Raw genomic sequence first — 21,234 nt, 5'->3', positions numbered from 1 at the left:
GCCCTATCTATCCTATCTATGTAGCTAGGTAACGAGTTATCCATATGTATATACTATGTACTATTGTCCTTACGTCTACCTGAGTGAACAAATCGCAATTCATTCCTTTTGTCCAGATTACCCATATTGAGGCTCTAAAAAACAAAATCCAATATTCTATTTAAATGCCTCCTCGTTCCTCCGAAAGAATCTCAGTCCAATATCCTCTCAGCCAACTATTTCTATACTTCCCCTTTCACTCCTTATTCCCGGTAATCATATTGGAGTAAATTAAAGATGCTCTCCACATTGATCCATTCTGCACGCGAGTGCTCCATCTTGCGCGCTATCTCTTTATGTGCCATGCTCGCCGTAGCAACTCCTGCGGCGAGCGCAAGCATCACCGCCAAACACACGCTCACTACAACTGGAGCGGGACCGTTTGCACACTACCGAATTGTCGCCTTGGCAAATTTGGGCAATGGTGTCCTCCTGGCCTCATACGATGGGCGCCCAGATGGAGGTGATTCCCCATCACCAAATTCAATTCTGCAACGACGCAGTGCGGATGGTGGGGAGACTTGGGGTGAACCGACATATATTGCCCAAGGCCAAGCCAAGACATCGAAACTCCAGCAGTACGGGTTTAGTGACCCAAGCTATGTGGTTGACTCTAAGACTGGAAAAGTTTTCAATTTTCATGTGTTCTCGAAGAACCAGGGATTTGTCAATAGTGCGATCGGAAATGACGATACCGACTTGAACATAGTTAGCGCTGAAGTGTCAGTTTCTACTGATGGAGGACTGAACTGGACCACCGATCCGGGCCATCAATCCTCTTTACCTCCTATTGCATCTACCAATGTTGGCGCACCTCCACTTATTACGAAAGCGATCAAGCCAGTAGGTAGTACTGTTAACGGGGTAGCCAACGTCGGTGGAATCACTGGACTATTTGCCTCATCCGGAGAAGGGATTCAACTCAAATATGGCACATACGCCGGGCGTCTAGTTCAACAATTCCTCGGGAGAGTCGTCCAATCAAACGGTTCGAAGGTCTCACAAGCCTATACCGTATATAGTGACGACAGTGGCGCTACATGGAAGATGGGAAAGGTTATTGGGACTGGCATGGATGAGAATAAAGTCGTGGAGCTATCTAATGGCAACTTGATGCTCAATTCACGCCCGAGTGATAGTAGTGGATATCGAAAGGTTGCAACGTCAACGGATGGTGGTGAAACTTGGTCAACCCCAACAAGCGAAACCCAGCTCCCTGACCCAGGAAACAACGGGGCAATTACGAGAATGTATCCCGATGCGGCACAGGATTCACCTAATGCCAAAGTCCTCCTGTTTACCAATTCAAACAACAAGACGAGCCGAAGCAATGGAACAATCCGCTATTCATGTGACGACGGAAAGACTTGGTCTTCTGGCACAGTTTTCCAGTCAGGCCCAATGGCCTATTCGACAGTTACCGCGCTCGGCGATGACAGGTTCGGAATCTTTTACGAAGGCGATAACAACGACCTCGTCTATATTGAAGTTTCCAAGGAGTTTATTGGTGTTTCGTGCTGATGATACTGCGATTTACCGCGTGCCCGCTTTGGAGGTTAGATTAGATTGCACCTACGTATATTTGTGTGCACTAGTGCATGGCTTCAAATAGCATGATTCCAGACCAACCATAAGAGTAGCATGATGAACATTAGGCGAAGACATGTATCACAGAAATCCCATGGTAAAAGTTTAATTGTCTCATCAGTATATATTGCAAACATCCAGTACGCAGCAATCTATTCTATCATCACGGCTGGTTTAAGTCGGACCGTTTTGATGATACACCTCCCTATAGGACACATATGATGGCTATTATCAACCAAGCCTTACCGGGAGTTGGTTAAACGGTAGGGGTAAGGGCAAGGGTACCAACTACTGAAAACTATGTAAGATTCCCTCTAAAGGTGTCATAGACAACGGGGTTTTGGGGGATTCATGGGTAGTACAATCGTGCCGGGTTTATATCCTAGGCATCCACGACAGAATATGTGTATCATTTATTCTCAAATAAAATAAGTTTGCTTCCTGTCGGTCAATTATCACTCTACTCACAGGTGATACGCCTTCTAAAGTGACCATGCTTCCACATCTTTTCCAAAACATTGATGATTAAGTACATAGTAATAGTAATATATGTGTATGCTATATATCAAGCACGGCTTGACAATACGAACATGGCTCGCAATACGAACGAATGATATAGTAGATATAATCAGACCTAGGCAAGAATACAATTCCTATCGCCAACACTATCCAAATAGCAGTTGCGTGGTTCCCTGTCCATGGCCAGAGCTAGGTCGTGTCTTGCTATCAATCACGGCACCCCACCATTTCCCTGTGGCCCAGATTTCGTCAAAAAGTACCGGAACAGAGTTAAACATGCTATAACGAGATTTCTCACCCCAGTAAGCACAATATTCCTTCACAAAATGGCGCATATCTTCATCTGAGGTCTCACTACCGGCGAGGAAGACCGGGATAAGGAGCTGCTTTTGGGTCTGGGATGTCCGTCGACAGCACCGAATGTGGTCAATCGTCTTGCGCACCAGTTTATTGACGCTGATGGATCGTCTTTTGCGATCACTCTTGAAGATATATTCAAGATAGAGGAGCAACGCATATCGCCAGGCCTCAGCACAGTGGTAGCGATCTTGTCGCTCGTGGAATTGCTTTATCGCATCTTCTTCAGTCAAGTCAGAGTCATCGTCACTTGATGGAGAGTCTGCATCATTCTTCCACCCGATCAGCTCATGCTCTATTTTTGTGATTGGAGTCATGTTGAAAGTCAGCCATTTCATGGATAAGGCAACCTCGCACTGCTTGGCTAATTCGGAAAGTTGAAACAGGTGAACCAGTAATTGCCGGGGACACCCAGTGAGATCGAAGAAAGACCATCCGTCTTGCTTCTCCCATTGTACCAAAAAGTCCAGGTATGTCTGGTCCATGATAGGGCTCTGTCGAGATATCAAGGCGAGTGTGGCATCCCACCTTGTTTTGATGGTCAGCAACACAACTCTCAGGGCCAAAGATGTTTCAGGTTATTACCAGACTAGCATTGCGACTTGTGACCTAATGCGAGGTGTCGTCAATGCTCCTGGGCCGCCATGGGTTTGAAGCACCGAGTGTGCCCGCATGAGGTGAGTTGACCAATTCCCAGTAGCGGAGAGGGTACACTAGGGCCATGTGTTAAAATTCAGCCATATGTATGACCGATGTGGATTACTTGCATCAAGAGTAAAAAGAATGAGTATAGGTTCCAATAGGCTCAGCACTGGGCTACTTTGTAATGCACATTCAAGTAACTGAACAGCTTTCCGGTGATGTTCGGCGGCTTCACTTGGCCAGCTGCCAGCCAAGCGCCCTAGATGCTGACAGCATAGCGCTAGAATGGAATGAAAGAGAAGGCGGGAGCGTTGGGACGTCTGACGTTTGCAGCGAAATGGGTTCACTGCCCCAGGTATATCCCCTGTGAGAGGCAGCACGCAGAATTCGGAGTCATCTATGGTATCATAAGCGTGATCTATTATCAGAAAATGGTGGGTCACGCAAAGCTCTTACATAATTCAAGAAGCTTTTCATGGTCGTTAGATGAGATTTCGGATATCATAGGAACGGCTTGAAGACGCGCCGAAGCATAAGGGATTGTGGGTTCTTCTATGGTTCGTGGGACTGGATCACCTGAGACACCTTGATCTGCTTCATCCCTTAACATGGGGGCAATACTTTGACCCATTGAGCTGATTTGTAGATTCTGTAACACCGGCTCGATGGGCCTGTCTGCTGGAGAAAGAGTTGTCATTCTGTGTGTGTCTATTAGACCCGGCACCTCTGCTGTCAATGGCTCCTGGGGTTCAATATCGAGGAAAGGAGTAGACGCAAAAATGTTAGGAAGTATGGAGTCAAATAAACTAAAATCGTCAAAAAGATGTCCGTCTTGTGGCTCTAAGGAAGAAAATGTGAGAAACATGTAGCGATGAAACATGGTGGGGGTAAGAAAAATTGAACATACCCAGACCATCTAACGCCTTGCCTCTTTGGTTATCATCAAATATCTCCAGGTTCTGCGCTGCCGTTCTAAGCACGACCTCCGGGGTAACCGCCGTGTTTTCAGTTACAACTGATCGGCTTGCTTGCTCTTTTGGTGAGTTGACTCTCCGACGCTTCTTTGGTCTAGAGACACCTTTGACAAAGCGAAAACGTTTAGGTGAATCTGCCGGTAGAGGAAATGCAGTGGGGACAGACTTGGGGGAGGAGTCGGTGACGGTCTCCTCATTGGGTAGGTCTTTGGATGCACCAGCTACCGAAGGATTGTCTGACCACATCCGTCTAGGGTCCCACGAGAGAGGCATTGCAAAGCCACCACATCTGCGGTCTTGCCCAAGACATGTTGAACATCGTGGTCGACGTCGGTCGCACTTTTCGCTCAAAGAAGCACAAGTATGACAATCTGTCTGGGCAAATCCAAGGGAATTTGTTCTCTTTCCTTGATCAGAAATCATCACGTCAGATAATGAAAGATAGTCCATTTCTCTCTTTTTTTTGTGTGTATGCGTGTGTGTGTGTGTACTGTTGTAGAGGAATCAAGGTGCCGCTCTCCTTCTAAATTGGGAAATTAATGTGAGCAGGTGACATTTCCGCGGAATCCACCGCGGAACTTTCGTTATCTCTCTATCTCTCGATATACATCCAACTCCACCTACATATGTGTACTCCGTACATCTACCTACATCTCTATCTAGACTAACCCCAAATCTAAACACTCTCCGAACTTATCTATTGACGGTTCAACTCCCCCCCCCCTTTTTTTTTACTCCTCAGATGGCATCTCTTAGCTCGCATAGTTCCCCGAGGTGCCCCAGAACAGTATTGGCCACAATACACAGTGAAGGAGTTCATTCTTACAAATATTTAGTTTAAATGAAACAATTATTCGTACAAAATAGATCCCGAAATTATTCTAATAAGTATTAGGACGTCAAGCAAGCTTTTTAGGCCAATACTCCCACCACTTTCATAGCTTGGCTTGAACATTCAAGGCTTGATCAATCAGGTCGACCGCGGCCTGTGCACATCCGTACGAGGATTGATACCCAGCACCCCCAGCACCATAGTTGTGAACCACCAAAACTCCTCCAATACGTTCTTTTTCGATTCGTGTACCGCCCTCTCGAACAGGCCTTAGCCCAACTCCGTGACGAATGATATCCAGATGTTCAATCCCCTTCCCATTCGTCAACGCGGGGCACATCATCACAGCTCGTTTCATGATCCGGATTGCTAGATTTGGGTCGGGTTGGGATTCCCAATTACCCTTCTGGTAAGACCCGCCGAGGATGGTGCCTCCACCGGCTGCCCGAGTCATGACATAGCAGGCTTCTTCATCGCCATCGTCCGTTCCAGACATGTCCAACATTTTCCCTGAATCGTTCCGGACAATAACAATTTGTCCTCGTGCAGGGACCACTGAAGTGTCCTGCACTCCACCTAGCTTGGACGCCATTAAACCTGTACAATTGACCACTAGGTCAACACGGCCGTTCGGGTGGATTCCAGAAGCATCAGCATCGAGAATATGATCGAACACGCCTCGCTTGAAAATTACACCATTTGACAGACATTGGGAAACAAGCCATGGGAGGTAGATTGCTGTGTTGATGCATACCGAGGTAAAGACTGTAGCCGAGTCTATGCCTGGACTAAGAGCTTCTTTTGGGAGTGACCGAAACTAGCCTTCAAATTAGCATCCTGATAGGAGTTGAGGTAAGGGAAGCATTGATGGCCTTTCTAAACTCACGTTTGGGACAACCTTGGCGAACCAAGGGTTGGAGGATAACAACTCTTTGAACCAATTGGCCGTCGCTGACCCGACATCCTTCGCTCGATTGTGTATCTCACATTCTGTACCAATGGTTTAGTAAAGAAGACATGAATGGAAAGAGATATGCCATATATACCTTGAAAATGCACACCTGCTCCAGGGTGGTTTCTGGCGAGATCTTCAAGTGGGCCCCATGTATTTTTGTCCCATTCTGCGGCATCTGTTCCGCTGATAGATACTCTGTGGTCATGAATTAAGTACGGAATTATAATCAAACTTTGACTGGATGTGCTTGACTTACGGCATATAGTTTGCACCGGCCCATGGTGATGCGTATTCAATATCATAGTCGCCAGGCATATGCTTCGCTGCAACCACGATGTTATAGCCAGATTTCTTTGATAGAAGAAGGGCCGTCGTCAACCCAGCAACACCAGCCCTACTCAAATGATCAACAACTTGTCCTGTTTATCCTTATGGGTTACCGTCGATGCTTACCCGATTACCACGATGTTCTTCGCCATGATTTATTTTTCACTTCGGGATTCACGCCACCTAAAGACGGGGAATAAGACTATAATATAGTTGTGAATGGTTTTGTTTTTTTTTTCCTTAAGTTTTAAAACTAACTACCTCAGAATATTTTCTCAGCTGCGCTCTCGATATCACCTGACCCTGAGGGCGAACCTTGGGCCTTCCCGATGACTGGCCCACCTTCCCGATCGGGTACTGTCGATGTTACCCGATCGGGAAGGCGATCGGATCCCCGCATCGGCGCTTGGGCAAACTGGTCCAACCTCCATGGGCTTGTGAGGTCACTTGCCCTATCGGGTCTTATACCACCATATCAGCAATTTCCCTTTATGGCCATCGTAATGTCTCGCATACAGAGAGGCACTTAAAGGTCCTTATATTTACCTGGATATCTATCTCTACTCACACTCTCACTCTCACTCTCACTCCGATCCAAGCAAACCTTCCAAACCTCCCAGCCCTCTCAAAAAGAACAGTCATCATGGCTACAATGGAAAAGATCTTTGCCGCCTATCAGGAGCGCCAGAACGTTCTTGCAGCAAACACCCACCCCTTCGCAAAAGGTGTCGCTTGGGTGGAGGGAGAACTTACCCCCCTCCACGAGGCCCGTATCCCGATCCTCGACCAAGGCTTTATGCACAGCGACTTGACATACGATGTTCCCTCTGTCTGGGATGGTCGCTTTTTCCGCCTCGATGACCACATCACCCGATTGGAAACCAGCTGCACTAAGCTACGCATGAAGCTGCCCCGTCCGCGCAACGAAGTGAAGCAGATTCTGGTCGATATGGTGGCCAAGAGTGGCATCCGTGACGCGTTCGTCGAAATAATTGTGACGCGTGGGTTGAAGGGTGTTCGAGGCTCTCGCCCTGAGGATATCGTTAACCGTATCTATATGTTTATCCAACCCTACGTCTGGTGCATGGAACCAGAGGTGCAACCCGTTGGTGGAAGCGCAATTATCGCACGAACTGTCCGTCGCGTCCCGCCTGGCTGCATCGACCCCACTGTCAAGAATCTGCAATGGGGTGACCTGGTTCGCGGTCTCTTTGAGGCTTCTGATCGCGGCGCCGAATATCCCTTCCTGACCGACGGTGACACCAACCTCACCGAAGGCTCCGGCTTCAATATTGTTCTTGTGAAGGACAATGTCTTGTACACTCCAGCTCGTGGAGTACTTGAAGGTGTTACGCGCAAGAGTGTGATTGATGTCGCTCGAGCCAGCGGCTTTGAGATTAAGGTCGAGTTGGTACCTGTGCAAAAGGTTTATGATGCGGATGAGATTTTTATGTGCACCACTGCTGGAGGTATCATGCCCATCACCAGTCTTGATGGCAAGCCGGTGAAGGATGGAAAGGTTGGGCCAGTTACCAAGAAGATATGGGATGGATACTGGGCTATCCACTATGATCCTACCTACAGCTTTGAGATTACCTATTAGAAAACTCCCATTCTGTTATTTTCACGATCCATGATGCACCATTTGGTTATTCGGGTCAATGATACATAGATCACTGCAAGCCACTGTTATCATGGCGTTTCCAATGTCGTTAATGAAAACAATTTTCTGAAACAACCAAAATCAAAGCCAGAGTCACCGTCACAGTCCAACTGTAATTTATATGTATACACCATTGCTGCTAGCCCTTTCCTTTTCCTTGGCAAGTCCCTCAAGCGTATCATAGCCAACGCTGAGACCCTTCGAAGTTGAAGGCTATTCAGTGCATCGCATACCCTTATTTATACCGTACACTTTAAGCGAGCTTTGGGAGCCCTGGAGGATGGCTAGATAGGTTTAGCTATGTGCGTCTCTTGGATAAATACCTAGCAGGCTGCAATATACCCTCTTTCTGTCCTATCTTTCAGGAACGATGTGTCCTTCTCAGGATCCAAGTTCCGTTTCCTCAATGATGGTGGAAAATTTGCTAAGGACTTGCTTCAACGCAGGCCTTCGAATAGGTTTACTACTTTAGTCAGCGGCAGGTCGAACGTTGGAAGCATCCATGGATGTTCCTCATTGGCACTAACTGACCTCATGAACATATCCATCCCGCAATCCATGCAGTCCTTGATGTTACTTTCTTCTGCAAAGGCACTCAATGCGACGATGGGTGCAGAGTACCCCATCTGGCGTATAAGTCGGGTGCTCTCGAGACCATCGAGGATCGGCATCTGTATTACTTAGTATTTTCACGACCGCGGGAAAACAAGCTTCTTACTTGGATGTCCATAAAGATTAGATCAAACACATCCCCCTTCTCCATATTCGATTTGACAGTGTCATATGCCTCCTGGCCATCTTTAACAATTGTCACATCATAAACCTCCTCCAGCGCAAGCATTCTAGCATACAAGTCAGCCTTTAGAAAGTCCCACGGAGAATTCATCAGTGGGCACCTTCGAACGACTTCCTGATTGACGGTGTTATCCTCAGCAACCAACACGCGTATCCGTTTTGAGCCATCGCCCTTGTCCGACGAGCTTTTATTGGACGGCAAATTGCTAGGCACTGATGCAGGAGACGATGGAACAGTCGGTGTGAAAAATGGTTGACTCAATCCAACCAAACGCGGTTGTATCTCTGACTTTTCGAATCCAGGCGCACGGGGTTCGCTCCTCACTGACCCATGATTTGAGGGTGTGCGCACCGCGTTGGAAAAGTCTTCCAAGGACAGAACACTTGGGGTCCGCGATCCTGGGATGCTTGAAGCATTTGTGCTTGGGGCCAATTCTTTGACATACCCCAGGGGATTCTCAAAGTAAAAAGAGACCCCTTCCCTTCTTCGCTATCTAGCAGAATGTCACCTCCCATAATGCGGGATAACTGAGCACATATGCTGAGACCCAAACCAGTTCCCCCGTATTTCCGGTTCAATCCCAGGTCACCTTGAACGAAAGGATCAAAGATGCGCCGGTGGAGATGGCTAGGAATACCTGGCCCGTTATCTTGGACTTCAAATTGAAAGTTAAGCTGGCGAAGATTAGACTGTGACACTCTTTGCCCTTTGGTTTGATCCTCAGCCACATCCGTAACACCACGGATCGATGAGTCGACACTTGAGCCGGTCCGGGACCTTATTCGTGAGTTGCGTCGAGGCGTGTCTTTCGGGGCCAGATGAGTTCCAAGTTTCAAAGGTTCATCCACAAGGCAGATGCGAACTTCGACTTTCCCATTTTCGGGTGTAAATTTGAGACTGTTGCTGACCAAATTGATCAGTACCTGGAGGATTCGGTGTTGATCACCCCAAAGGACCAAGTCTGTCAGCCTGCCAGGCTGTGTTGAACCAAACTTTGAATTGATCTGTTCCAATTCGCTTTCGCGGTATATGGTGCCTTTTGACTCGGTCCCTCCGCCAGAAACAAAGTTGACGCTGAAGTCAATATGTTTCTCATGGACTTGATTTTGAAAGATAATGGCCAGTTGCGATCGAACATCAGACAACTTGAACTCTTTCTCCTCGATCTGGATAGCCTGATCAATTTGATTCTTGCTGAATGTGAGCAAATCGTTCAAGAGGTGCAAAAGAAGATCGCCTGACTGATAGACCACCTGAAGCGACTTTTTGATCCGGGCCAGGTCCTCCTCACCCATACACACGGCACACATGCCGAGAATCCCATTAAGCGGAGTTTTGAGCTCATGAGATATGTTGGCAATAAACAAGGTTTTGCTCTCGTTGGCGGTCTCTGCCGCTAGTTTGGCCTTTTCGAGCTCTCTAGTGCGCTCAGCCACTCGCTCTTCCAGCCGATTGTACTGGATTGTCAGCTCGTCCGACATCTCGTTGTAAGTTTTAGTCAACTCCGTAAGCTCGTCCGTTACACAATGTCTTCTTTCTTTGACCCTGGCCGGTATCCGAAAGCCTCGGGGATATTTTGGATTGCTGGTGCTTATAGAACTGTTGAATCGCCCCAAGGGACGTCGTAGGCGTTTCACCCACATGCTAGGGGGACTTTTCTCATTCATGTGTTCCACAGTTCGCTCGAATGGATCGCCCTGTTCACCGTCGGCTTCAAACTCAACGTGTTGTGGCTGCGCACCGGGATTGTGTGGTCTAATATCGGGCTCGACAGATTTCTGGGCAGCGGCGCGAAGTCTTCGAATAGGGGCAACGGCCCAGTGGGTTAGAAGAGGGACCACGAGGATAATGACACCGGCTGTGCCAAATACGCACGCAAGAATAATCTTCCGTAATCGGACAACTGGCGCAAATGCCTCCGAGTGAGTCTCTTCGACGAGGAGAATCCATTGGACAAGAGTGCTTTGAGGGCGGACTGCACCCACGGCAACATTCGCTCTTCGCTCGTTTCGGGTTGCCAGGTGACTGATGGCTCTGTTCACGCTCAAGTATGGTTGCAACATCACTTGTAGAGCTGTTGGGTACGTAGAAAGGATAAACGGCATGTCGGTTGACATCCCACTGTGCCGGCTAGCCTGGGTGGGCAGAGGGGTAGGCTCGAAGATGTAGTGGACCTGCGCTCCACTAAGAGCGGCAGCACTAGCGGCAGACGTGGCGGTTGCGGGCTGCTCACTGGAAGCGAAAGTGTTTGCTTTTCGTGAAGGTCCAATGAGGAGAACCTGACCGGTATTTCCTAGCCCATCTCGCGAGCTAACAACACTCTGTAGATTCGCGGCACTAGCGACAATACTGGACGGGATGATCAGTTTCAACTCCAGCCTTTTCTTCGGATTCGGAGAAACTACTCACGTTATGAAACCCAAGATTTCTGTATCTGAAGTGTTGTTGACAATCGGCAAAGTCAATGACACAAGAGAGAAGGAGTTGTTGACTTTCAATGGACCAAGAAGCAGTGCCGAGTCCAAACCAAGTGTATAATCGGAGAATGGATATACAATCATTGAGTCGTTGTCGCCCGACCCCTGAAGATAGGTCAGATTTGGGTACAGGGAAGGGGGGTACCCCAATCCCTCATTTCCCAATTGCACAGAAGTCCCATTCGAGTAGGTATATGGAAGGGTGATGTCCGGAACACCGTCACTGGTCTGGTTTAACAATTTCTGACCTGCTCCTTTGCCGTCCTTTGAATATATGATCGCCTGGTAAAGGTCCAAATATCCACGACTACCCAATGCAGATTGCACGTCCGCTATTGGATTTGTCCAGTTCTCATCGGACGTGTTTCCCGCATAATACCGTTTCAAAGCTGATTGAATCAGGATTCGCGTGGTGATGGACTTGCAGGTTGTTTCGAGAAGATCCAAATTTGAAGCAATCTGACTAGCCTTGGTGGTCGCAACGAGCTCGAGACCCTGCGATCTGCTTAAAGGTTAGACTTTGGCTCTGCATATTAAGAAGTAGCACATACCCGACGTCCACTACAAAGTTGTAGGTGGTAAACCACTAAAATAGTCAGACCCGACTCTCATTCGTGCGATTGCAACTCTCTACCGTTGCGATGGCTAGCACCGCGACCCCCGAGACCGCAGTCAGCAACACCAGCAGCCCAAGCTGCACAGCAATGGGAATCCTCATCCGATCACCTAAGACCAAGGATGGGTAAGATCGATGAGTTTGTCTGATCGCTATCACAGTCAAGGGGCAGATCAAACGTAGAGAAGTCCAGATACCTGTTGAAAGTCAACGTCCGTGCCAAGACCCTTGTTTTGTGACACCTACATGAGTTCTTCAGCTATTCCCGGTTTTCTTTTTTTTTTTTTTTTTTTTTTTTTTGGTTTGCAACAAAATTTTCAGGTTCTCGAGAGAGAACTGGAGAAATAAAGTGAAAGTGGAATGGAAACCTGAGGATAAACGAGGATAAAAGGAAAATAAAACATCCAACATAGGGGGAAATCAAAAACCAGTCAAAAAGAGTCTAGATGGGACTAGATGCATCGAATGGCAGAATAACCAAGATATTTTATACGGAGTAAACACGCGATTTATCCTATTTTACACCATGTTATGCTATTATTTATTTATTTTAAGAGAACCATTGGGTTTCTAACGTGGAACTTGGTCCAAATTGCCGACTCAAATTCCAACGCGATTGGACGCAGGCTCTAGCCGACATGTCGGATTTCTCGACCTTTTGATTGGCTACATCTTTTTGGATTTCGTTCAATTTGATAGAAAATCTACTCCGTATGCTTGCAGGGAATCGAATCTGTATATATTTATTTATACGGACTTTGACCTAAGCGAGTCCCCTTGAGAGTACATAGCCAGATTAACAATATATATATATACTTCATAGGAAAATCTCATTCACAGAATCAGGCTAAACCAGAGAATAACACAAGAGGAATAGCAGATCCAAACCGGCTTCTCAGAGGATATTTCTCTCCATTAACCTCAGTAGTGCTGCCCGTAGCTTCACCTTAGGTCCCGGTAGGAGTGCTTGACATACTATTTTGAGCAGTCGATGTCAATGTATTTTGTGCGGTTATGTGCATGTGCTCGAAGGTAATTACGTTGGACGTGAAGAGACTGGTAGCGCTCATTTGTTCCTCCATATCTACAGTACCATCCCATTTCGAATTTCGACTGGCACCACCGCTGGCCACAAAGAGTCCCATTGTCCCCACTAGTACATTGCGCCGCAGCTCCAGTGGCGGAGCCCTGCAATCTCTATATGATTTTGGATGTGGTATAGGGGGCCATGCGGGCGACAGCCGGGAGGTCAGATACAAGCAAAGTTCCTTGAACCCACCCCTCTTAGTCTCGGGTGCAAACTTCGGAGGCCTCGTAGCTGATCCCTACTATGATCCTGCTGCCATACGTCTCTAGGAAGAAACTATTGAAGCTCATATTCAGAAGACCCTCGAGGCCTGATTTCCATTTGGACTTTTCCCCATTTGTCTTTGTTTCTTCATATCGGCGATCGCCGCCCTCCCCATCCAAACTTGGGTACTGACCACACTGTAGGTCTGGTTGTTGGTATATCGAGACAGGCGCGCGGACAGCTGGAATAGCTCTCCGTTGCTGGTAGAATCCTCAGTATTAGACCCATTCTAGTTTGGCCAGATCTACCGGCGCAAGATTGCAGTTCCCAGTATCCCATCGGGCAACCTGGGCCTGAAACACGCCCTCGGCTAAAGTCAACCACGCGGGCATTGAGGAATCCTCGATGTATTCCGGTTCTGCGCCAATGATAGCAGCGAGACCCCAGGCCATTTAGTCGTCATTAGCCAGCAATTAGCCGTAGTTGGCGGGGAAGTAGTTGTTTTCCCCATGCTGCCAATACATGCCTTCACTCACAGCGTGGTTGTTGGAAGTGTCGCCGGTAAAATATCAATATTGGATCATCGTCTGGAATAATGCAGCTCCCTACCACCCTGTCCCATCAAGTTGGCCCGGAATGTGGCTTGTGATGTTGAACGTGTACGTCAACATGATGTTGAAAGCCGCAGTCGCCGCCGCATTCTTAATAGATTCTGCTCGCATGTCAGATATAATTTGAGCCCATCAATATATGAGTATAATATGAATGTAAATTGACATATGCAAAAATGTCCGACTAACTAAAATAACAAAATCCGCTGTTTTGACAATCTGTCCACTGCGGGCATCGCTGATTAAGTGATGTATGTACTTTTGTATGGAGCGCGCAATCGTGGCGGTCCATCTATTTTCCGGCTGACAATACCTGGTAGTCCTGGTAATCTCCACCATGTACTCCGTATATATAACTAATATCTCGCACCAGGGCATTCCAATTAACTCCCGGAAAGATAATTACTTCCAATGTTCTATTTTAGAATTCCTATAGTTAGTACGGAGTAGCCTATATATAACTAGTTCGTTAGGTAATTACCCAAATTACGCTAGGTGACTAATCAGGCTTATCCCACTGGTATTTTGGGCAACCCGCACGTACCCACCAAAAACCCGCGCGTAAAAGAAATTGAAAATCCAACCCAAACCCGGGTTTGGCGAGGTCTAGAATGGGATGTCGCAAGCACGTTTCTCACAAGCGGCATGGAGTTGGGAAACTCAATCCACAAGACAATCGGACTAGACAATCGGACTAGACAATCGGACTCATTTAACAGACTTCGGCCAGTTCGTGTGGAAAAAGGCGGGAAATGCATGTGTTTAGAAAGTTGTATAAGTAGCATCGTACGACGCGGTCATGCGTGTCGGTGGCATGATGGACTGTCAAGCTGATGAATGCCGTCCGATTTACTGCAACGAGACTCATCAGCACTAGCAAACGAGAAACATGAAGGACAAGGCAGCCCTGTTTGTGTCGGGCGGCGCGAAAAGCGTGTGGGATCCAAGCGTCAGCTAGCAACATTTTCCCAATTGGGTAACATTTGCCGGAATTCCACTCCAATCTGACACGCCCCCGGAAGGATCTAGCACAGTACGGAGTAGATCCGTACAGTATAAGCACTGCTGACTACGGGGTACCGGGTGGAATATCGACTCCTGCGGGATTCACTAAGAATGACCAAACTAAGTGACCATGAAGCATGAAAGGGAAAAGGGGAGATATATCTATCTATGGGCGCTGCTGTCGGAAGGGACTTGTCGTTGACATTGGATGCCCGGATGAATGTTTGACACAGGCATACATTCGTTCAGATCATAACCCCCCACCCTTCGAATCCCAAGTACTTCGATCACCACCATGGGACTTTCAACACTCCTCCTGGTCCTCGTCGGCCTTGCTTTCATCACGCGCATCGTGAGCGAGAAATGGAGGCACAGTCAAAATGCCAAGCGCCTGGGCTGCCAGCCAGCGCCCATGGCACCGTCCAAGGACCCCCTCGCTATCGGCGATATTCTGGAGATCATTCAGGCGGACAAGAATAAGGTGGTGCCAGAGCTGCTCGAGAGCCGCACCAACATCATGCGCGACAATGCCGGACGCTACGTTTCGACCTTCCGTCTCAAGAGAGGTCTGGGGGAGAACATGCTCACCTTTGACCCCGAGAACCTCCAGGCCATCTTGGCCAAGCAGTTCAAGGACTTTTCCGTTGGTGGTGAGAGACTGGGATGCATGGGCCCGTTGTTGGGCAAGGGAATCGTACGTTCTAATCTTTCCTCGTGCTTTTGCGTGCATGTAGATCTGGGCCCAAGCTGACAATCAGTGCGCAGTTCATCAACGACGGCGCCGAGTGGTCGCACTCGCGTACGATGCTCCGGCCCCAGTTCACCCGTGACCAGATTAGCGACCTGCGTCTCGAAGAGCACCACGTCCAAAACGCCATGGGCGCCATACCGGCCGCCGGAAGCAACGGCTGGACCGAGGTCAACATCCAGAGCATCTACTTCCGCCTGACCCTTGACTCCGCGACCGAGCTGCTCTTCGGCGAGAGCTGCTACTCCCAGCTGGCCGCCACGGGCGACGCCGAGGACCGCATGGCCAGTGGTGGCAAGGTGACCGACTTTGGCAAGAACTTTGACCGCGCCCAGTGGTACATGGCACAGCGCCTACGTCTGCCTCGCATGAAGTTCATGTACGACAGCAAGGAGTTCCGAGACTGCTGCCAGGAGGTCCACCGCTTCGTCGACGAGTGCGTCGCCAAGGCCCTGCACGACCACAAGAAGATGAAGCAGCCGGAGGAGGGCGCGTCGGAGCATTACATCTTTGTCCACGCCATGGCCGAGACCACCAAGGACCCCATCGAGCTGCGCTCCCAGCTGCTGAACGTCCTGCTCGCCGGCCGCGATACTACCGCCGCGCTGCTGAGCTGGACCACCCTGCTGCTCTCCCGCCACCCAGAGGTCTTCCGCAAGCTGCGCGAAGCCATCATCGCCGATTTCGGCACCTACGAGGACCCCCGAAACATCACCTTTGCCACCCTCAAGGCCTGCACGTACCTGCAGCATGTGATACACGAGACGCTCCGCCTGTTCCCGCCCTTGCCCACCAACGCCCGCTACGCCACCAAGGACACCAGCCTGCCCCGTGGCGGCGGCCCCGACGGCCAGAGCCCCGTATACATCAAGAAGGGCCAGGCCGTCCTGTACAACGTGCACATGCTGCACCGCCGCGAGGACGTCTGGGGCAAGGACTCGGGTGATTTCAAGCCCGAGCGCTGGGAGGCCCGCCGCTCCGGCTGGGAGTACCTCCCCTTCAACGGTGGGCCACGTATCTGTATTGGCCAGCAGTTCGCTCTCACCGAGGCTGGCTACGTCCTCGTCCGTATGCTCCAGCGCTTCGACGGACTCGAGGACGTTCACGCCGACCAGAAGATTAGGTGGGGCTTGACCCTGGTGAGCGCCCCTGGCGACACGGTCACGGTACGCCTCCACGAGGCTAGCCGGTAAGAACAGAGCAGGACTCTCTCTTCGACAAGTATACGACATTCCCTTTGAAGCTTTTAAAATCCTCACACTTTCTATCAAAGTTCTCTTTTTTTGGATCTGCTGCCAATTTGTAATAGTTGGTCAGCACAGAGTGTATGGCGGGTACTCTGGAATGGATAGATTATCTGGGCGTTTTGATCATCATCCCCAAAAGCGCTACCTGTGCTACTGATACATTTAATGGTTGCTCTGTTTGTATATACTGAAAATCGCGTATATGGAGCGAATGAAAACGTCGAGTGATAAACACATACCTCTCGATATCAACCTCAGTGTCCGGGTCTAGTACGGCTAATTAGCGTTGTCTTGCATCATCAAGAGCAGATAGACTACACCAGTAGAGATCATGACTTTGACATGGCATTAGGCTTCATTTTTGTCTGATTTGGGTATTTAGTCTATCGCACAAGATCACTCCACGAACATTCAGATTGATGCAAAAAAATTAAGAAATCCTCCGTATAACATCCGCTATTCTACGTAAACTGCTAGAAAAACATGTGAATGTATAATGAATGAAGGTTTAGTACGCTGGAGGTGGCATCGTCTCCGTCGTGACACTGTGACCATATTCCTGCTCTAGCTTCGACGAAGCGGCAGCAAGAGTGGCCTCTGAAGGAAGGTTGACAATCGTCAGGTACAAAATGTTCTGCAAAAGGCCATGGTCAGTCAAAAAAAGAAAAAAAAAAAGACACCACCAAGTCAGCAGGAAGGAGAAAACATGAGTTAGACTTACACTCTTGATGGATCTTTTACCACCTTCCAGCGCCCTTCTCTTCTTACGGAACTGCTCCAGACGAGGCTCGTAGTCCTTCTCCAACCGCCTCAACTCCCGATCTGTCTCGGATTGGCTTCGTCGGTCGTTTAAGATGCGCTCCCTCCGGTCGTTGTACTCGTCAAGGACTCTCCTCTCCTCGTTATCAATTCTGCTGGCCTCCTTCTGCGCACGCTGCTCCGGGGTAGGACTCAACACGCCGCCGGAAAGCACACCGATGAGACCTCCATTGACGGCCGGATGATTGGGGTCAAGGTACCGGTTGCTGAATCCACGACCAGCGGGCCCGCTCAGCACGTCGTTGCCGTTCTCGGCGGTGTACTTTGCGCGAGCGCGACGGTCGAGGTAGTCGTTGAAGTTGTCAAAGGCCTTCTTGGCCTTATCCTTGGTCGAAGCCTTGCCTCCGGCGGGGACAACACCCGTATTGGAGCCTGGTGACTCAGGCGGAGAATCGGACAGGTGCTGCTTGTGTTGGCGGTGGTTGTCTATGTAGACAAGCGGTGCGACGGCCGTAGGCAGACCGCCAGGTCCCTGCGACTCGCCGGAAACGTGGTTACGCATCCATGCACTGCCGCCGCCATTGCTCGAGCCGTTGACAGCCAGTGAGGCAAACTGCTTGAGACGGCTGGGATTCTTGGGCTCCTTGAGCTCAGGATCATGTTTCATAATCATGCAGAACAGGCCGTGAGGTGCGAAAAGCTCACGGTTGTACTTGTCCATGACGTTGTTGGTCCTAAGCGGGGGGGCTGATCAGCATCGTGGATTGAGAGGAGAGTTGTCTTGTTGCACTTACTTTCCTCTGACGTAGCCCTTGTTGGCCGCCCAGGCGCCCGCTTGCACCGCCGCGGCGACGCCCATGACGATGACCTCGGGAGTAAAGCCCACGCCAAGAGAGACGACTTGTACACCGGCGAGGTACTTGTTGCCCTCCAAGCCCGTGTTAGCCTCATCGATGAAGCGCAGGAACGACTTTTGGTCGATGCCGCACGACTCTAGAGATGGCGCATAGGCGGCTATGAAGCCTCGCTCCTGAGACCCTGGGCGCTGCTGCGGGATCACGATGGGCAGAGGCAGTGGCCCTCCCATGGTGGTCATCCCAGCTTGTGAGTCGTACCTGGGGTCTGGGGTGGGTTGCCCTCCAAATATGGGATTGGGGCCGGGCTGAAGCTGTCCGTAAGGCGTTTGTCCATTTTGAGGCTGGCCATACTGAGGTTGACCATATTGGGGTTGGCCATATTGAGGTTGGCCATATTGGGGTTGGCCATATTGAGGTTGGCCATATTGTGGCTGTCCGCCATGAGGTTGTCCCATTGGAGGGGCCCCGTACTGAGGACCTCCAGGTTGAGGGTGGCCGTACTGGGCTTGATCGTATTGAGGCGGGTAGCTAGCTTTGTCGTATTGTGATTGTGAGTGCATGCGGTCCTGCCCATGCATGGGCAGCTTCTCGGACTGCGCGTACATAATGTTGGAGCTGATCCCCCTGGCTAAAGAATCGCGACACACCAGTCAGTACTCGGTTGACCTTGGCGTCAGATCGTAAAGGCGTCCCGTAACACATCTGGGACTCTCTGGGCATGGCTTACAGTGGACCCCAATCCTAGTGGATACAGCGGCTGATAGCGATGGGAAGTGGGGAAGAAATAGGTTTAGTCTCGGGGGCGGGTTGTGATCAGCGCGGGAGTGCAAAAGACGAAATAGAGATTAAAAAGAGTTGTTGATGATGGCTAAGAGAGGGGAAATTAGATGTAAGAAAGAAGACACAAAAGAAATGATCCCTTTAGATCGTTCCAAGATAGACAAGACACCAGATCGTCCACCGGCAGTGCATCTGAGATAGTGCCGTGAAGCGAACATCCTGCATACCCCTTTAGGATATGGTCGTGGAATGGTTTCCCCCCTCTGTCCGGTTTAAGTTAACAGGGTGCAAGTCTCTTCTTTGAAAACTGTTGCCTACGTACGGACTACTCTGTACCTTTTGTGTCTTTGTTCTTTTACCAGCATCATTATGGCAGCGCCGGGTATTGCTCCTGATTGAGGCAACTCTTGGCACTGCGGCTTTAACTTGACACCAACACATGCATCCACCATTACCGCATACTCGCATACTTGCAGCCATGACGCCCTACCTGTACACCTTTTTGGTGGATTCTCTTGGTCTCTGTCGACGCCCAACGATATGGGGCCCCTCAAAGGGCCGGCTTTCTATGCCCGACGCGGCAAACGGGAATTCATTACGCTAGTAGTGTTTGCCATTGGCTGACTGGCGCCCACTAGTCACCGGCATGCTACTCCATCTGCAACTGAATACTCGAAGTGGGATGTGTCGTACCAAGTATCGACAGAACATGGCGTGTCATCTAGGAACAACGAAATGTATATGAGCAACGTGTAGGAAGCTTCAGAAACTCAGAAGACAAGACATTCAATCAATCAATCAACTCACACTCACACTCATCAAACCACCAAACCTCGATTCTATCTTCATCACCCTTCCCTAACCATATACCGCAAAACCACTCACACGTCGACACAATGGCTGCTCCCGCTTCCAAGACCGTCCAGGACCTTAACGGCTCTTGGGCTGTTGTAAGAGACACCAAATTCTCACACGTCTGTGTCACACAAGTCCTGTATACTAACCCTACCAACAGAACGATAACCTGTCCGAGTCCTCTGCCGAGATCCTCAAGGTCCAGGGCGTCAACTGGCTGACCCGCAAGGTCATTGCCATGGCCAACGTCACTCTCACCATCAACCAGCGCAAGGACGAGAACGGCGACATCCTGCTCGACATTGAGAACAAGCCTAGCGGCGGCCTCCCCGCCACCCAGGAGAAGCGTGTCCTCAACTGGAAGCCCGTCGAGCTCCACCACGGCCTCCTCGGCAACATCCGCGGTCGCTCCCGCGTCTGCAAGCTCGCCGACCTCGACGACGACTCCCTCCGCCAGGGTTGGGAGGACGGCACCGAGGAGGTCATGCACTTCAAGACCGAGCACCTCGACTCCAAGGGCGTCCTCACCCAGCAGGTCGCCGGCTTCGTTGTCGTCGACGGCACTCGCTACCACGCCAGGCGGGTCCTGGTCACCAAGGACGACGGTGAGAGGCTTGAGGCCAAGCTCGTCTACGACTATCAGGGTTAGATATAGAAACCCGGTGTATAGGTATTGGCGATTGTCCGACTGCGTGGCTACATCAAAGGGCACAGTAAACCAGCCTTGAGGCGATGTACATAATCTTTTCATTTGTCTTGACGATACCGTTGCTACATAAATTTACGAAGCAATTAGCAATTTTTGCCTACATGAGTCCCTTGCCAAATTCACTTTGGACTACTTTGGAACACATGTCTCTGCACGTTTTCTGTCTGTCAAAAGTAGCGCGTATGTTTCAGTGATCACAAGTTGCTAGACAAGGGACAGCTCAGAACATATGACACCAGTAAAGCGTTCGTACATGTCCTGCAACATAAATGAATCACGGCCTAGGGTGAAACATTTCCGACCACTGGAAACGTCAAACGGATCCTGTGCAATACAAACATCGCGAACTGTAGTAGCCAATTCATAGTGGTGACTTTGCCAGAAAAAGACGAGATAGATTTACACCCACTCTTACCTAAGAGCAGCTTTCATTGCTTGTGAAAAAAGCAGAATTACGATGATGAAAGATGCTCACTGTGGCCAAGACGTTGTTGTAGTGAAACTAGGAGACAATTTATTGGAATAGATGTTCAAAGTCTTTGCCTTCACCCAGCCGAAGGATTGGACAAAGGTGAAACCCATGGATTA

General features: G+C 49.6%; 10 protein-coding genes across 10 annotated transcripts; 4 read left to right on the top strand and 6 right to left on the bottom strand.

The window, feature by feature from the left end:
* Positions 1–276: 276 nt before the first annotated feature.
* Positions 277–1,560, top strand: N7455_012725 (sialidase family protein; the record flags this gene model as incomplete). Its single annotated transcript, XM_040961937.2, has 1 exon — positions 277–1,560. The coding sequence occupies one exon, from the start codon at positions 277–279 to the stop codon at positions 1,558–1,560; it is 1,284 nt and encodes a 427-aa protein (XP_040807621.1).
* A 731-nt stretch (positions 1,561–2,291) lies between these two features.
* On the bottom strand, positions 2,292–2,987 carry N7455_012724 (uncharacterized protein; the record flags this gene model as incomplete). The annotated part of the gene is made up of 1 exon (XM_065606951.1): positions 2,292–2,987. One exon carries the CDS (start codon positions 2,985–2,987, stop codon positions 2,292–2,294), a length of 696 nt encoding a protein of 231 aa, XP_065460117.1.
* Positions 2,988–3,583: 596 nt separating this feature from the next.
* Positions 3,584–4,391, bottom strand: N7455_012723 (uncharacterized protein; the record flags this gene model as incomplete). The annotated part of the gene is made up of 2 exons (XM_040961933.2): positions 3,584–3,984; positions 4,052–4,391. 2 exons carry the CDS (start codon positions 4,389–4,391, stop codon positions 3,584–3,586), a joined length of 741 nt encoding a protein of 246 aa, XP_040807631.2.
* A 662-nt stretch (positions 4,392–5,053) lies between these two features.
* Positions 5,054–6,384, bottom strand: N7455_012722 (FAD-dependent oxidoreductase; the record flags this gene model as incomplete). The annotated part of the gene is made up of 5 exons (XM_040961928.2): positions 5,054–5,767; positions 5,837–5,940; positions 5,997–6,100; positions 6,162–6,299; positions 6,359–6,384. 5 exons carry the CDS (start codon positions 6,382–6,384, stop codon positions 5,054–5,056), a joined length of 1,086 nt encoding a protein of 361 aa, XP_040807612.2.
* Positions 6,385–6,875: 491 nt separating this feature from the next.
* On the top strand, positions 6,876–7,835 carry N7455_012721 (aminotransferase class IV; the record flags this gene model as incomplete). Its single annotated transcript, XM_040961927.2, has 1 exon — positions 6,876–7,835. One exon carries the CDS (start codon positions 6,876–6,878, stop codon positions 7,833–7,835), a length of 960 nt encoding a protein of 319 aa, XP_040807630.2.
* A 368-nt stretch (positions 7,836–8,203) lies between these two features.
* tcsB (putative sensor histidine kinase/response regulator TcsB/Sln1) lies at positions 8,204–12,067 on the bottom strand. The gene is made up of 9 exons (XM_065606950.1): positions 12,031–12,067; positions 11,803–11,981; positions 11,720–11,754; positions 11,101–11,670; positions 9,137–11,040; positions 8,792–9,089; positions 8,614–8,737; positions 8,427–8,566; positions 8,204–8,358 (listed from the first exon to the last, which is right to left on the bottom strand). The coding sequence occupies exons 2-9, from the start codon at positions 11,884–11,886 to the stop codon at positions 8,277–8,279; spliced, it is 3,237 nt and encodes a 1,078-aa protein (XP_065460116.1). The 5' UTR covers positions 11,887–11,981; positions 12,031–12,067; the 3' UTR covers positions 8,204–8,276.
* A 1,001-nt stretch (positions 12,068–13,068) lies between these two features.
* N7455_012719 (uncharacterized protein) lies at positions 13,069–13,527 on the bottom strand (the record flags this gene model as incomplete). The annotated part of the gene is made up of 2 exons (XM_065606949.1): positions 13,069–13,335; positions 13,384–13,527. 2 exons carry the CDS (start codon positions 13,525–13,527, stop codon positions 13,069–13,071), a joined length of 411 nt encoding a protein of 136 aa, XP_065460115.1.
* A 1,459-nt stretch (positions 13,528–14,986) lies between these two features.
* On the top strand, positions 14,987–16,632 carry N7455_012718 (cytochrome P450; the record flags this gene model as incomplete). Its single annotated transcript, XM_040961939.2, has 2 exons — positions 14,987–15,385; positions 15,457–16,632. The coding sequence occupies 2 exons, from the start codon at positions 14,987–14,989 to the stop codon at positions 16,630–16,632; spliced, it is 1,575 nt and encodes a 524-aa protein (XP_040807611.2).
* A 562-nt stretch (positions 16,633–17,194) lies between these two features.
* On the bottom strand, positions 17,195–18,907 carry N7455_012717 (uncharacterized protein; the record flags this gene model as incomplete). The annotated part of the gene is made up of 3 exons (XM_040961944.2): positions 17,195–17,320; positions 17,408–18,179; positions 18,240–18,907. 3 exons carry the CDS (start codon positions 18,905–18,907, stop codon positions 17,195–17,197), a joined length of 1,566 nt encoding a protein of 521 aa, XP_040807632.2.
* Positions 18,908–19,978: 1,071 nt separating this feature from the next.
* On the top strand, positions 19,979–20,586 carry N7455_012716 (uncharacterized protein; the record flags this gene model as incomplete). Its single annotated transcript, XM_040961930.2, has 2 exons — positions 19,979–20,032; positions 20,098–20,586. 2 exons carry the CDS (start codon positions 19,979–19,981, stop codon positions 20,584–20,586), a joined length of 543 nt encoding a protein of 180 aa, XP_040807623.2.
* Between the last annotated feature and the right edge of the window lie 648 nt (positions 20,587–21,234).

This window comes from Penicillium solitum, assembly GCF_028829755.1.
Source record: "Penicillium solitum strain IBT 25940 chromosome Unknown utg000009l_segment0_segment0, whole genome shotgun sequence".
In the NCBI taxonomy this organism is placed as follows: Eukaryota; Fungi; Ascomycota; class Eurotiomycetes; order Eurotiales; family Aspergillaceae; genus Penicillium; species Penicillium solitum.
Note: the sequence above shows the minus strand (reverse complement) of the source record. Positions and strands in the feature narration are given on the sequence as shown.

What these genes read in the sequence shown, in the direction of transcription:
- tcsB (XM_065606950.1), bottom strand. Translation starts at nt 11,886, where the DNA reads ATGAGGATTCCCATTGCTGTGCAGCTTGGGCTGCTGGTGTTGCTGACT. An exon ending in TACTTTGAGAATCCCCTGGG is followed by an intron (nt 9,090 to 9,136) that starts GTATGTCAAAGA and finishes CAAGCATCCCAG; the next exon opens with GATCGCGGACCCCAAGTGTT. An exon ending in TAATCTTTATGGACATCCAA is followed by an intron (nt 8,567 to 8,613) that starts GTAAGAAGCTTG and finishes TAAGTAATACAG; the next exon opens with ATGCCGATCCTCGATGGTCT.